Source organism: Gopherus evgoodei, chromosome 17, assembly GCF_007399415.2.
Source record: "Gopherus evgoodei ecotype Sinaloan lineage chromosome 17, rGopEvg1_v1.p, whole genome shotgun sequence".
Taxonomy (NCBI): domain Eukaryota; kingdom Metazoa; phylum Chordata; order Testudines; family Testudinidae; genus Gopherus; species Gopherus evgoodei.
This window is the reverse complement of record NC_044338.1, coordinates 13,457,172-13,473,719: the sequence shown is the minus strand read 5'-3', so window position 1 is coordinate 13,473,719 and position 16,548 is coordinate 13,457,172. Positions and strand designations below refer to the sequence as shown.

Sequence of the window (16,548 nt, the reverse complement as noted above, 5' to 3'; positions counted from 1 at the left end):
TTTGTCACAAGACATGGGTAAGCAACTTCAAAAACGTGTCAAATTCTAATTTGGACACCACTGATGAAGCAGTCGGGTGTCACTTCACACAGCTGTAGTCTCATTTCGGACTTTCTCCTGTCTTTGGTAAAGAGTTAACTTGAACACTGTTCTAATAGCTCTGGGATAATATTAAACACTTCTAAACAGCCCTTCATCCAAAGATCTTAAGCCACATTGTAGATGTGAATTAGGAGGTTGGTGAAGAAGAATTTTCAGTAAAATTTTTCAGAGTAAAATGAAGAGCAGGTTACGTGACTTCACACACCAAGGCTCCCCTTCCTACAAGCTGCTCGATGGCTGCATAGAACATTGCTGGAGTCAGTGGGCCCCCTCCAGAATACAGGGGTTTTCCTGCCTGGAGCGGCTTGCAGTATTGAAGCTTATGTAGCAGCTGAGCCAGGAGCAGAACTGAGGTCTCAGGTAGGCTCTCTGGTCTTACTACTACTGTATACATTCCTATGCAGTAATCTGATCTGGACCTGCACTGAATTCAGTGGTATCAGTCCATTGATTGTGGTAGGTGTCAGATCAGGCCGTTAAGGGTTCAGGAAAATACTATAGTGCAACACAGTTGTGGGCCTCATTGTCCATTTGCTTGCATCACTGTAACTCTCCTGACTGCAGGTGAATTATTTCTGACCTCTACTAAGAGGGGGCTCTACTCCCTTTGTACCCTCTTAAGCTCTATGTAATGTTGTAGCGTAGCTTGCTTCTTATCTCAATCCTAGCATCAAACTGACAGTGCCTGTATTCAGCCACAAGCAACGTTTGAAAACAGATTTACGTATTATAAAGCTTATTACTACAAAGGGAAAAAAACAAATCTTCATGTATTCCTCAGAAGAAAGAGAGGGTCTCAGTCTGTATATTTTATGCAAATCTAGCTTCCTCTCATTCTTGGGCATGAATGAATATCAATGACTGCTTCAAAATGAGAACAAAAAAATTTCATCCCTCGTCAAAAGAAACAAACTTTATTTCTATTGCATAAATAATGGTAAAATTAAAATCTTTTTTTTATACACATTATATATTTACAGTGGTGTTTGGTTAGAGGAAACAGCCGGTACATAATGGCAATCTGTTTTTCTTTATACACTTCTTTATACACTCAGATAACATTGTAATAACAGAGAATTTATTTAAGTTGCATGCCAAGTTCATTTATATTTACATTGGTTTGTACAAAGTTTTTTTTTTTTAATTATGTTAACCATTATGCCTTTGACTTCGTGGATGGTGATTGTTCTTAATTAAAATGCCATGTCTTCAGTTAATGAGCAAAAATGATTGATTTTTAACACTGAATGAGAAATGGAGCAGAAATAATGATGGACTGAGGTATATAAATTAAACTAGTAATGTTGGATTTCATATGGCTGAGCCAGTAGGTATCAATTATTCAGGTCCTACAATAAAATGAATGTCAGCGTGTCTGATTCTGATCTCACTCCAGTTTTTAACTCCATTGAAGTCAATGGATTTGCTCCTGATTTCACCTGTGAGAGAAGAATCACACCCTATATGTTTACTTTAATTGATGAGATTTGAGAGAACAGGAGCCACTGAATGAAGCAAGAACAGTTTAGCATTCCTGCCATCCTTGTCTAGACATGCCAATATTGTGTTTTAGTTTGGAAGAATATGAAAATAGCTCTTGTTTTACAGTTAAAATCAAAACAGATATACAATCTGAGGGTCCTGATCTCTTAGGCCCCAATTCTGCAAACATGGGCCAGGCCTAATTTTGAAATCAGTGGGGCTAATCACAGTAGTAAAGTGAAGCACATGCATAATTGTTTGCAGGGTCAGGGATTTGGTCACAGGAGACACATGAGGAAGGGTTTGCTGTTTCAGACACAGGACTAGCAGATGTGAATCAATTTTAATAGGAATGCAGTTTAAAGGGAGAAAAAGAACAGCAGTCCTGGGGGCTGGCTATTTGTGATGATAAAGCAAAGACAGACTTCTCTTTTTAGGATCCTGTTAATGATCATTCTTTGAATAGAACTGGACAGAAAAAAACAATACCAGCTTGTGAAAACTTTCATGGTTTCAAAATCTGGTTTGTTCTGCATTGGAACTAAACGTGTGTGTGTGTGTGTGTGTGTGTGTGTGTGTGTGTGTGAGAGAGAGAGAAACAATTGTCAAAATATCTGTTTTGAGAGCGCAACCTGACCTTTTTGATCTGATGTCCTCCCTGCATCTCAAAGTTCTTCAAAATCTGTCTCTCTTTGTTTTTGACAATGGCATGTTTTGACAATACTTTACTGAATGAGTAGAGCTGGTCAGAACATTTTCAACAAATCAGCGCTGATTATATTAGCTTCCCCCCCATCTTCCCACACACTCCTCCCATTACTACTCTTCCCCTCCCCCGCCCCATCACTAGTGTTACTTCCCTACAAAGAGGAATTTTCAGTGTAGCTGACCATAGGGCAGGGAGGGAAAATCATGCATTCCTAATTCTGTTCAACCTCAAGCAAAATTCCCAGGGATTTTGGCTGAATACTAGGATTTAACTTGCCCCTCTTCCTTCCAAATGAGAGCGCATTAGAATTTGCAGACTTGAATTGGGAAGTCCATTCAGAGATGCTGAATATTCCTGAGATTTATAAGAAATATTTCTGGCAGAAATCTGAGTGTTCCCTTTTTGACCCAGAAAGTTAAAATTTAATGTGCGTGAATAAAAGAGAATCAATGATAATACTCATGAAAACGGCAGTCAAAATAGAGAGACGAAAGTGAATGTTCTCTATTCAATTCTTAGAATAAAGCCTGTTACTTTCCTAGAAACTGACAGCTCTGCCACTAGATTTCCTGACATCAGAGTATAGTCTATTTCACTAAGATATGGCTCCTATAAGACTTGTTCCTCCATTTAAGCATGAATATATGAGAGTCAAGACACTTGGTCAGATTTAAAGCTCTTATGAGATTAAGATGACCAATTTTTTTTTAAATTTAACACCGCAAACTCTACTTTACCACCAGATATAATGCATTATAGAGAGCCTCATTCTTATTAATCATAACTCCTTTCTGTGGACGATCAAAATACCATTTCTCCTGTCGCAGACCTCCATCTAAATTGGGACTGTTAATTTCTTGCTTCTGAGGGACGACCGTTCTTGACAGCACTGTGTGTACATACATGCGCATAAAAGTTGCAGTGAAATATAAAACCTTGAATGGATAAGGGAGAGGGAATGGCATAAGACTCCTTGTATTATGTGAGTGCTTCAAACTGGAATTTCATCTACAGCATTGGAACTGTGGACAGGGATCGCAGTCTTGTGCTGAGTTCCAGCAGGCATTCTTGGAGTTCTTCATAGGAAGCCAGAAGCACACAACACACTTCAAGCATAGAAAGATTCTCTCCCCCACTAATCTAACACCTATTGATTGGCCTAATTACTGTACAGTCTTTGTTCTGGGCTTTCTGTGTTCAGTCAGATCAATAACATAGACAGATGAGAGCTCACTAGGATGCTGTGACTGATAATCTTAGGATGACATATTCTTGAAATCATCTAAACTCCTGGAGGGGGGCAGGGATGACCTCCCCTCTTTCCCCCTCACCCCCTGTAATGTAGAGTTTATGTTGTGCAAGTGCATTACCTTTTGGATACAGTCACTAGAATACAAGGACATTGCCAGTAAAAGCCATACCAACTTCCTGAGCAAATTCACAGGTCCTGCCATCTAAACATCAGTCTGCGAGTATACACCTAGAATACTTAGTGTGACCTGTCTGTATCCAGTCCCTCAAAATCACATTCAAATGCACAACTTTAACTCTGGCTTCAGCAAGATTAGAATAGGGTTATCTTGTGAGAGGAGTAAGAGGTAGACTGAGAAGCAGATGTCTTCATCCATGTTCTGTCCCCATAAACTCTGCCACCCCAAGTCAGAGTCTCTTAGGGAGATTATGTGCGGTGCAGAGGTGATGAGGAAGGTTAGGTAGCAGGGCCATGGAGGTAGTATTAGAGATCAGAGCTAATAAATGGGTTCAGACAGAATTCTCAGTTCTCTTGATGGGGATAAAATGTGTTGTGCTGAACTCTGTATTCGTCTAGACAGCTTGAGAAATTTAGATGATAACTTTCAGTGTGTTGGGGTATGGTTTAGAGTTTTCTTTGACCCTAGGATTCATCACAAGATAACTGTTCCAGAGAGTCAACTGAATTTTCTAAGATATGTCTGGGCAAAATGCTCATTATCTCCTGACTGGTAATTGAATTTATATCCAAATTTGCTACAAGCATTCTCTTGTGGAAAGTCTTGCTGTAACCATAACAATGGTGCAAGTACCAACTTGGTAGCAAAAGGTTAAAAAAACACAAAGCTGTCTTGCTTCCTGATCCAAGACTGTACCATAAATAAACCCCTGTGAAAACCTCAAAACATTTTTCAGAGGTGCTGAGTGCCTAGAATTCCAACTGAAGTGACCAGGTGCTCAATGTCTTCTGAAAACCAAGATCTACCTTTTTAAATGTAGAGCATCAGGATGAAAAATATTCCTGAACCTGGCTAAAATTTCATTTTTGGATCACCTAAGACCAAGCCAGAATCCTTGTTACATGGATACAGTCCCAGTTTGCCAAACCTGTAGAGAGCAGGGTAAGAAACAAACAAACCAACAACCTCATATTCAGCTTTTTGTGAGGCTCATACGCTTAGCTGCTCAGAAATTTCCAGATTTGTTCCGTCTTCATGGAAATACTGGAGAATACCAAAATTATTTCCAGTTATTATCAGATGAGCTTTTTCTTGTTGTTCAGTAGTCTCCTGTTTTTAAAAAGTTTGTCCTTCAATTAGGAAGCAGTAAATCCACATGAGCAATCCCACACTACAAATTCCAGATGCCTGTAACTCTCCATTCACTAACAAACAGACATAAGAACTGTCCAATCAATGGCAAAAGCTTAGGGCTTGTCTACACACAGATTTACACTGGCTTGATCAAACTGATGCAATCCAAATCTCATTGGCTTAGTTTGGTTTAGCTAAACCAGAATAAGTCTACACTTAAATTGAAATAAGTGTGTCCACTTAGGGGTTTTCCACCAGTTTAAATTAATCTGAATTTCACATAGTTAGACAAACCAGTGCAGCCCTCCACCTAGACAAGCCCTTACATACAAGTGTATTTGCAGAATCTGGGAATGATGCATGAACCAAAAGGCAGGCTACGCTTATCAGTTCTTGGCTCGAATACTGTTTGACTAACACTAAGGAAGTTGGGCTGCATGTTCTTTAAGAAATTGTTGCATGTTTCTGTGACACTGTGCACATGTCTTGTATTGCCTTAGCGGTAGCCTTTTCATACCGAATGGCAATGCGGAGCAGCCACTGAAATTCCTATGTAGTGTCGTGGTGGAGTGAGTGACCGATTGTGCAAGAAATGCCCATGTGCAGTAGTTAATAGTACTAAACATGCAGTACTGTGTGCCTGTATTTTGGAGGGCAGGATTTATCCCACTCCTGTTGCATGCCAGGCTCCCCTCCATGCAGGAATGAGAACAGAGCTTTTAACTGTGGTTGAGGATGACTTTTCAAAGTCGAATTCCTATTTATGAATCAAATGTTACATGGCTCTGGATTTCTCTAATTCTAAGTAACTGACCAAGAACCGAAACATGTTTTTGAGTCCTTTTATGTAACCTAATAACATTCTAGTAGTAGTAATTTAATATTTATGCTGAACAATATGAAATTACAACCCTCTTTTTATGTAAACTAAAACCTAAAGAACACCCACTGAAATCCATGCATTGTTTTCAGGAATTGGAGATGATTAAAATCATTGAGACTTGCCAAACGCTGGTGACTTTTTTGTTTACTATTACTGTACTGATCAACACACCCATGTTGGTCCATTAATGTACCCAGAGCCAAGTTTTCTCAGGCAGAACTCACACTGATCTCAATGGGAGTTTTGTACCAGAGGGAAGGGTCTTGCTTTGGCCCCAGTGATCTGATCCAGCTCCCCAGGAAGCTACACTGGGGGGCTGGGTCAGGCCACGACTGAACGCTTGTCTCCGGCTTCAGTTGCTCTCCGTGTGGAACGCTGGTTTCTAACTTTCAAAAGGCACCAATATGGTCCATCGATTAGGAATATTAAGCAAGAAGTGTTAAGCCTCCAGGCAGTAACTGCAAATTGTTAATAACCATCACCCAGTGATAAGTAGTGTTGATGCTGTGTTCCGGTGATGCCACTTTCATCATGCCCCTGAGACATGAAACTGTCATCCACATTTACAGCATCAAGATCACAATGCTCATTAGTCGACTAGGTCTGTCGGGTCCCTTACAGAAAGCCTTTAACTCTATCTCTGTTCCCTGGCAATGAGACGCATGTGTTTAGAACTCTCCCAGGATTTGATTTTGTTTGAAGTCCATTCCTGTCCCATACTGTATGTAAATCTCTCCTTCTGGGAGAAAGAATGCCTCTCAGAGAATATTCTGCTCATTGATCCAATTTTAGCCACAGTAGAACAGAAATGAGGGAGGGGTGTGTGTTGTCATCCTGAAACCTAAGCAGAAAAACTGCATGGTTGCTTTGAAAAAGAAAGTTGTCTTGCTCAGAAACAGGGAAAAGATGGATGATGAAAAGTTTGTGGATTTAGGCTTGAAAGGGTGTGGGGAGAGAAATGCAAATCCATGCCAGATATTGAACACATCCACTGTGAATGGCTGAACTGTCCATAGATGGGGTAGGAGGCAGAAGAAGAGGAAGGAATGTTTCCATTGTGATCACTTTTTAATCAGACCTAATAAAAATATGCATTACATATAACAAAAAGATATGACATTAGTTTTCAGGACAGATTAGGGAGAAGAGGCTTGGCTTCATTGTAGGGGGGAGAGAAGGCATGGACTATGCTGTGTCTCTGCAGTGATTCTGGCTGGCACACCCAAAGTTCCACTGAGAGTCCAGGGGAAGTGTGTGTTGGAGACGAAGCTCTGCCTCCCTTTGAAAAGGTGAAGCATGTGCTCCTTGGCCCCACTTTCACAGTGACACTTTCCACCCCCTTGGGGGCATCTAATGTAGCTGGCAGCACTAGACTCCAGCACTCTTATGGCTCTATCCCTACACTCAGGTATCTAAAGAAATACACCCTGTGCCTTCTCTCCTCCCCAGACACACACTGTCCATTTGACAATAGCAGGTGACTTTTTCCTCCATACCTCATACCCAGATGACGCAAGGATCGTTCAAAGCTAAATGCAGGATCATGCCTCGTTTAAAAAAATAAGAATTCCATACTTGATCCTGGCATCAAGTGTGCGTGGTCCTTGTGCTCTTCCCAGTACGTGTTGTACCTTTTTGACTACATAACTCCCTATCTTGTTTATGCCACTCGTGAAAAATCTCTTCCAGGAAAAATGAGTAACTCTCAGGATCTGAACGGCTGACATGCTATGTACCATATGGCAGTATTTTCTAGTCTGAGCTCTTCCACTGCTTGTTGCTTTCTGCTTTTCAGTTTTCTCTCCCATGAGCCTACACACAAGGGCGAAAACTGCCCCTGATAAGAGACAGAACGGTCAAATGATCAAAAACGAACAACACCAAAAAGTCAAAGGTGTGAGCGACATATATATATATATTTTTTTTACAGGAGGTGCCTAGCATAGAGACTTCTGATACCTCATTTCCATAACAAGGCATGTGATTGGAGCCAGGATTCCAACAAATATTGTTTTATTGGAAGAGTTCTTCTATGATTTTGGTGTCTGAGAAGCTTGTCCAAGACCAATTTAGAGCAAGGGCAAAAGCGAGTTTGATTGAAAACAAGTGACATTTGATGCACAGATGGAGCCAGATATGATGATCTTTAATTGATAGCGCTGGTTGCAGACTCAGTAGGAAGACTGTGCACAGATTTTTAAAAGGCCCATGTGCTAAAGCAAGCTTTTTTTAAAGCCCTGATTGAAACAGAAAAAATTGCACGAAGTGCTTCCCCCACAATCTTGTGTCAAAGGTGGGTTTAAAAACAAAAAAATAGAAATTGCACAATACTAGCAAATTTTCCTTTTTAAAATTTGAAAATACTATACAAGGACTTTCTAGCTTCCCTCCACTGCTGTAGACTTGCGAGCACAGTCATAAGGGAAAATGTAGCAAAGTATGTGAAGTAAAACTGTATTTGCTTGTGGCTACACTATGATCTACATTCCTAGGAATGTAGAACTCCTGGATAGCTGCTCGAAATAGTCTGTTGGCCCGCAGGTTAAAAGACAGCCCACAAAAATAGATCGTGAGGCTGTGCTGCTTCAGAATCACAAAATATAACTCTGGATGAAAGTGAGTCCTCCAAGTTACCACCGCTGTTTTAAAGCAATAATTCAGGACTCCTCTATGTTTATTGCATTAGGAAACAAAACCATTAAAGCATTAAGACAGCCCTTTTATGTCCCTGCCACGAGGATGTAGTTGATTCACAAGCCGTATTACACTGCTGGCCTCGGGTTCCTTGTCGACTGGTTCTTTATCTGCCCGCCTTTTATTTTCCTTTTCAAAGTTGATTGAGGAAAAAGTTCACCCGTTGGCATGCGCATGCATGGTTAGTTTGGTTCACAGTGTTATGGTGAAAGGCTATTCCATGCCGCTCCGGAGGATCTGGTTGGCTGCAATCAACATGACGCTTATAATAAAGGCCATGGCAAATGCACATATAAGGCTCTTCCGTACACAGGTCTGTCTGTTCTGTTTCTGAGAGTGAACTAAAGTGGAAGGGAAAAAATAGAGAAGGTAAAGATGACACTCTTACAAGTGTAAATATTTAGTCTTTCACCAGCTAGTCTTTGCATTGTAATAAGCACTTAACATCTCTTGCATCTGTAATCGCTGTGCAAAAAAAAACATATCAATTGAATTTTACCCCAATAATGTCATCCTTTTTCACTGGTCTGACTTTGCATGGTTAAACCTCTAGCCCCTTCCTTTGAGATTTACCCCCAGACTCCAGACAGCCCCAGTTGTTTGATTTCTGATTAAGAAAAAGTTGCATTTCCATAGATTTCCACTCCAGATTTCCATACTAGTAATTTTAAATTCTCCACTGTGCACTTCAAAGGGAGACTGTTGAGCCAATTGTTTGCCCCAATTCTGGCACATAGTAAATTTAAAGGGCAAATTCAAGGCCTCTTATTATCAATATAGATGGTCACCAGGTATCCTAGCAACATCCCAGTTTGTTTATTTCTTTTATAGTCCCTAGAGAAACATTGGAACCTTCGCTTGGATTCAATATTATGGCCATCTAGAGCATCTTTCTGCCAATGCAGGATTTGCGTGCTCGCAGTATATTTTCTAGTGCTTTGTCTGAAATGGCTTGTAAAACAACCAGGTGATCCATTCTCATTGTATTCACCCTGAATGTTCACTAACTTCACCTGTTGCTCCTAGTTAAAACGCCTTTGTATCATCCTAACCCACTGCTGTCTCCTCTTGGCATTGAAACACTGTTTACAAGTATTAGAAGGGTTTAAATTTTAAATTTGCTGTTTAACCAAAGAAACTGACCATCTCTTTAGTCCTTTTAGATACAGCTCCATTAATCTTTCCTTATAAATCACTTGTGTTGGTCTTGACTGGAAAGATGTAGCCAAATTGGAAGGGATTCAGAAATGACGTGCTCAGAACTGAGCAGCGTATTCCAGATGGGGGCTCATAAGACTGTGCCCAGTGGCCATGGTTAAATATGGTGTAATCACTTCCAGGAAGCGCATTTAACATTTTCAGTGGACAGGCAAAAGAAGACCTATTGAAAACCTTTTAAAAGGAAGCCTTACAGAACAGAGGGAAAACTTCTCTAAATATCCTGTAGAAAAGCGGGAGTATCGGCTACTAGTCAAAATAGAATATTCGAAGTCAGGAGCTGTGGTTGTTTTGTTTTTAATCTCTACCACTGGCTTGCACTGTGACCTTGCAGAAGCTAATGTTCCCCTCCAGATCATCTCCCCATCTTGCAGAGTTATTGTAACGATTCATATTTGGCAGGTACTTAGGTAGCTTCTGCTACAGTACTAAAGGGCTATAACAACTCGGTGTATCTTTAAGTCCACTGTTGCAGGAAGTATGAAATCTGTCTTATCTGTATGTGCTAGGCAGCCAATAGTTCTCTTATTTTTGGTGTGTGTGAGGGAGAGGGAGAGGGCATAGCTGATTGACTATGGAAAGCACTGACTTACTGCTAGTGATTATAAACCTTCTCCATAACAACCATGGTAATCACTAAATTTTGATATGGTGCCCCCTCCGCTGCTCCCCCATCCCCATGTCCCCATGGACATGAAGTTGCTGCCTCCATGGGCAGTCAGACTAGTAATGAGAGAACCTCAAATGACTGTGATACTATTCCAGTATTGACAAACATCTGAAAGTCTGAGCAGAAGAGTCTCTGAACATCTCAAGTCTGGAAAGCTTGGGCTGGTAGTTTCATGAGAATGGGTTTTCTTTCACAATACCCTGCCCTTCTGGTTCTGATGCCAGCTGGAACCTGAATATCCAAAGGCATGCAGAAAGCGGGGTGGGGAAAGCTGTTCATAACTGTCAGGGAGCTCCAGAGGTTAAATTCTGAGAGTTAGCGTTTCTTCCTCACTTTTGTAAGGAGGTAAGGAAGTTTGATTGATAACACCTGCTTCCATATCAATGGTAGTTGCCCTGCAATGACACTTCAGTATGGCCTTACTTCTCAAAATGTGGTATTTTGATTGAAATGGCTGTTTCTTTAGCATCCTTTTTTTCCTAGGTCAGAGAAACCAATAGAGCAGTCAAGTAAGTTCCATGCAGACAGAGTGTAAAAATCCCTATTGTGGCAGTTGTATATTGTTTACTCTTTTGGTGCATAAAAAAAATAAAATTAAATTAAATAAAAAATCCTGACTTCTAGTCTGTACCTTTCCTCTTCTATCCTCCCACTGTTGCTTTCTTCTCTGGGTGGTGGGGTTTGTGTTTTTTACATCTAATACTGATTCATTATTTTATGTCTAAGTTTGTGGGTTCTCCCCCACTTCTGAAAGCTTCCTCCAACGAAAGGACAAAATGCAAAAATTCATTGTCAACCGTAATGGCCTAACATTGTTCCTGCAGAATAGGATCGTACGATCTTGCCAGTGACAGCAATCTGAGTTTAGGGTGCCTGAGTCCTGGAGGACTGGTCCATATGGCCAGCATTATAGTTTTGTGATAATGCTGCTTTCTCATGTGCAAAGTCTACAAGGAAGTGAGAAATCAGAATGAGCTTTTGTTGTTCAATTGTGACAGTCAGTCTATGCAAGGCTCTCTAGTTTTTAATCTTCTGATGTACCAGCCTTCAGAAGTTGTGCTTCTAGGTAACAAGCTTAAGATGCAATAAGAAGTTATTCCTATAATTTCCATCAGGAGAGGGCTGCAGTGAAATTAATCTTTAATGATAATGGTTTAGTGAGCCATTATAATTGGTAGAACTTGTATGCAAGGTTAACATATAATAAATTACAGTTCACGCTCTGTTGGAATACCAGAGACCGTACTTTAAGAAGGTGCTTCAGTACTTCAGTTGAGAAGAGCATATGCCCCAGTGTCTAAATGAAACCAGAACTGCTGAATAATTTCACTTTACAGCCCCTTCTGATTGTCTGTCTGGAGTCAATATAAGACTATGATCCACAGGCTGTATACTTTCAGAGAACAGTGCACACAAGGAAGGTTTATGGCACTGGAAAGATTTCATTACTTAAAGCAGAGGACTGAGAGGCAGGAGACCGGTGTTTCACTCCCTACGCTAACACTGATTCACTAGGAGGCCTTGAGCATTGGGGAGATGTTTTTCAAAAGTGGCCTCTAGTTTTCAAGCCCATAGGTCTCTTTTCTGAGGTGTTGAAGCAGAGCAGTTGCAGCGTCTGCTGATTTCAGTTGGAGCAGGAGGTGCTCATCAGCAACATCAGTAAGTGGAAAATAAGCAGCTGAGATTCATGGTGTCCCAAGGTTTGGGGCATTTTTTTTTTTTAAATATGGGCATTAGCTTCTCAGGCTTGGCTTCTTCATCTATAAAAGGGAGAGAATTTGCCTAACGAGGGGCTATAAGGGTTAAAGACTTTATTTACTAGCATTTCTACACTTAAGAATGCACTTTGGTTTTCACATGGCTGAAAGAAAAAGTGAGCTAGTGCAAATTATGGGTATGTCTACGCAGCAAAGAAAAACCTGCGGCTGGCCCATGCCAGCTGACTCTGGCTCACGGGGCTTGGGTGGCAGGGCAGTTTCCAAGCCCAGAAGTCTACACAGCAATGAAACAGCCCTGCAGCCTGAGTCGGTTGGCACAGGCCAGTTCCAGGTATCTGTCTACACAGCAACAATGCCCTATGTGCATTTAGTTTTAGAGATGGACCTGATTTCTCTTCACCTATGGGGATGTTTAGATCTCAACTTTTTTCTGTGCATACATCCGTCTGTCTGTCCATCTGTCCCTTTTATGAAGTGGGATACTTGGTCCCAGGACACACAGAGCAGCTAGATGTCTAGTTCCTGTTGATGATGATGGAGGAGAGATTCAAATGGCACAAAAGGAACTCTCATTTAATCTATATACTTGGTTCAGTATTGTTTAGATTAAACATCCAATTGCATTAACTGCGCGGCTTTGATGAAGTACTCAGCAATGTGGCATAAAAAGTATATCTATCGAGGAGGAAATGTACATGCAATTTTTTTGAGTTTGAACAGATGAGAAATGAGTTTAAACCAAAGTCTTTATGAAAAAGTGTGAGTGACAGATAAACCACACAACCCCTCTAGCATTTTGATGAATGCATACTGCAAAATTCTTACTCTATAGCAACGCTGTATCCTGCATGTGAAACTTTTTGTGAAGTCTGTGGGAGTTCTGTTTGAGGAATGGCAGAATCAGGCTGAAGGAAATGTTTCAAGTAATCTGGTGATGTAGCTGTGCTGCTAGTGATAATGGCCTTGCAAATGCTATACTTACTAATCGACATCTACACTTGGGTATAATAGTTGCAAAGTGGGGTATGTGAGTCCGATCTTGCATACCGCAGTAAAGCTCAGGAGCAATCCTATAGAAGTTGTGTAGAAATAACGGAGATCAGAAGCAGGCCTAGGATAAGCGAGTATTCTCTGATATTTTTCCTGTCTGCCTACTTCTCTTGTCTTGGTTCTTATATTGTGCATCACTGTATTTCAGCCCCTTGTATTCATTTTAATAGAAGATTGACATACTGAATGTATATTATACAAATGAACAAGATTATTTCATGCTTCTCACTGATGTGATGAGACAGTATTTGGGTGGCCACAAATAAGAAATCCTATGCACCCCAGCACACTCTATGCCTGCCCAGTTGCATTTCTCTTTAGAAAGGGAGACAATCAACAGGACTGTGTGTTATCTAGAACACTGGCAAATGAAAAAAATTGATTCATCAGTAAGTTTGCAACATGCTTAAAATCTGTGGAACATTTTATTTGATATACGAGTAGCAGGAACTTAGTTTGTTTGAACTTATTGAGGCACAAACAAATCTTCCATTTCCATCTCCAAAGAATAAATCATTGGTGATTCACTGTGGGCCTCAATTATTCCTGCACTGCGTACTGTACACTGTGGTGATGGGGGAGGAGAGGAAGAAGAACAGTTTTATGAATCATGCATAAGAGTCCCTTCACTAATCACAAGATAGCTGATCCTGAGAGATGCTGAGTCTAATGGAGCTGTGTGCTCAAACTTTTCATCTGGTCAGGGCCAGATCCTGAATTCAGCTGGGAGGAGGAATCTGTCAGTCCCAGGGCCCCAGTTTTCCTTATGGCAGGCTCCTCTGTGCGAATGGTGTGAATTCCTGCTCTGCCTGCCAAAAGGAAAGCTGCCACCTTGTACAAAATTGCTCTCAGAGACAACCCATTATAATATAATCTTCCTATAGCTCTGATCTGTCTACTTACAAGAGTTTTGTGTAATGCAACATAACCCCCACTGAGCTACAATGCCTACAGCTGTGATACAAAGCAAGGGTTTTGAATGCAGCTGTGGCAGCCACCGAGCTGGCCAATGCCATTCTCTGGGAAGATGATTTATGTGTATAGAGGTTCACCCCTTTCCAAAAAATTCAAGTGGTCTTGAGCAAACTGGACAGATGGCTTGGTCCTAGAGCTTGATTTTTAAAGACTGCCTCATGGGCTTTGTCCTGCCTTTATTCCAGTGGGAAAAGTAAGAGAAAAGACAGCTACCATGAACATCTAGGTGCATTCAGCTAACAGGGATCAGAGCTAGTCAAGCTCTACTGCCAGCCTTCCACAGCGCTCCCTGGTAAGAGAAGGCTGGGGGCTTTGGAATGAGGAAAGGCTGCATTTTACAGCAGAGACCTGTCCGTAGTGGTGTCTAGGCTCTGTACCATCATGGCTGTGGCTTGTTTTTTCCTATTTGGAAGGACTGAGAGCAATGAAATCCTTTAAGCAGAACATTTAGATCTTCCTCTAAGTTTGTTTGACTGGAGCTCTCTGAGGCTAACCATTTTTCTCCTCAAAATCGAGTAGACGAGCATGGTGTTCCAGAGAACACCACAATCGCAGCAGTGGCTGGGTGCTCTTGCAAGAAGCACAGTAGTTAGATGTGAGCTTTCTTTTGAAACTGGTCAGGGTCAAGAGTCCCTCTAGGAGAGGCAGAGCGATGAGACTTAGACTTACTAGAAGAAGGCAATTTGAGATTGAGCTACATAACCTTTATCTGTAAGAAGATTCACATCAAAGCAGTAGGATCTTCTTAAAGCAGAAGGAGTGGGGGGGTCGCCAAGTGTGAATAGGCCCTGTGTAGTTCAGTGCGTGTGTAACTTGTTCATGTGTGATAATGAGACAAAGGGGCTGGGCTCAGAGAGAGAAAGCACAGCAAAGGTAATGAGCTATGCAGGAGCAGCAGCCAGATATGAACATCTGAATATAGGGTGACTGGTAACAAAGATGCATGCATCTATAACATGGGCCAAGCAACATATGGCCCAGGGTCTGTGATGGACCTCGATGGAGGAAGAGCTGTTGCAAGAGGTTGCAGGGGAGGAGAGTGACTGCAGTTTCTCTTCTGTTGGGGAAGAGGCTACAAAGGGCTAACACTGACAAAACTAGAGCCAGCGTGTCTGAAGGATACCCTGGGTCAGCAGCCTCTACAATAAAACTACCATGACCAATCTGGCCAGTGTTGTCATGGGCAATCTATGGCTAGAAGAAAAGGATGAGCCATCTTCCAATGCAGGAGTAGCAAATTCAAAGTAAGCGCTACACAATATGTACAGCGACCACTGTCATAACTCCTGCATGCAGCGAACGACACGAGGAGCTTGGCTCTACGAACATTCAGCTTGCAGCAAGTCCCGGTGTAAAGCTGTACCATGCTAACTTGCTGCACACTCACTGTGCATGTTGACCCTGCTGCCCTCCATTCAGGCCTTGCCTATAGCGAGAGCAACGTGTGTGGCTACATGTCATGGTAAAAAACGGGCGGCATCCACAATGCCATGTGTAGCTGTACCTGTCGGTGAAAGGCTCCAGCAGGGAGAAGCTGCAGGATGCTACACCACTCAAACCAGCAGTGAGGTGGGGGAAGCGCTGCTCGGGCATGTAGCTGAGCACACCCTAAGGTTCTGGTGTGGTGTTACTCTATAAGCAGTGCTTCACCCTCGATGCTGCTCTTTATACCTGCACTAGTCGACCGTACAGCGCGTGTACTCTTTATGCTGCTGTGAGAGTAGACCAGAGGTGGGCAAGCTACAGCCCGTGGGCCACATCGGTCTGCCTGAGCTCCTGGCCCAGGAGACTAGCCCCCAACCCCTCCTCTCCTGTCCTCCCTACCCTGCAGCCTAGCTTGCTTGCTCCACCGCCGGCACAATGCTCTGGATGGCAGGGCTGTGAGCTGCTGGGGTGCAGTGCCCAGCCTAACCAGGTCTCTGTGCTGTGTGGTGGCATGGCCTAGCTCCAGCCAGGCGGCGTGGCTGTAGTATCGCCAGCAGTGCAGTAAGGGGGTAGGGAGGGTTGGATAGAGGGCAGGGGAGTTCGAGGTGGTGGTCAGGGGGTAGGGGGAGTGGATGGGGTCAGGGAGGGAACGGGGGAGGTGCTGTCAGGAATGAGAGGAGGGGTTGGATGGGGCAATGGGGGGTCTGGAGGCACAGGCGATGGGGGGGGTGTGTGGATGGGGCAGCGGTCTGGGGGGGGGCAGGCCATGACCCCTTCCCCTAACTGGCCCTATATACAATTTAGGAAACCTGATGTGGCCCTCAGGCCAAAAAGTTTGCCTGCCCCCAGGTGTAGACCCGTCCTAACAGTGCCGTAGTGCACGCTGATCTACCTATGCAGCACACTAGGGAGCTGTTACTGTCCATGTGGACACTTAGTATGCAGCTAGCTCGTGCGCTTGTAAATGTACACCCCAGTTGGTATAGACAAGTCCCAGGTTACTTTCCCTTTGTCTGGAAATGAGGCGCTGACTTCCTCCTGTGAGCAAGGAGCAGAGA

The 16,548-nt window shown here is 42.5% G+C and overlaps 1 protein-coding gene across 2 annotated transcripts in view; it reads right to left on the bottom strand.

The window, feature by feature from the left end:
- Positions 1-2,164: 2,164 nt before the first annotated feature.
- CALN1 (calneuron 1) overlaps positions 2,165-16,548 on the bottom strand; it is a 233,342-nt gene continuing 218,958 nt past the window's right edge. For both annotated transcript variants that reach the window (XM_030536900.1, XM_030536901.1), the window contains exon 6: positions 2,165-8,775. In XM_030536900.1, the coding sequence (XP_030392760.1) occupies positions 8,648-8,775 (128 nt within the window). In that variant the 3' untranslated portion in view covers positions 2,165-8,647. The remainder of the gene's footprint in view (positions 8,776-16,548) is intronic.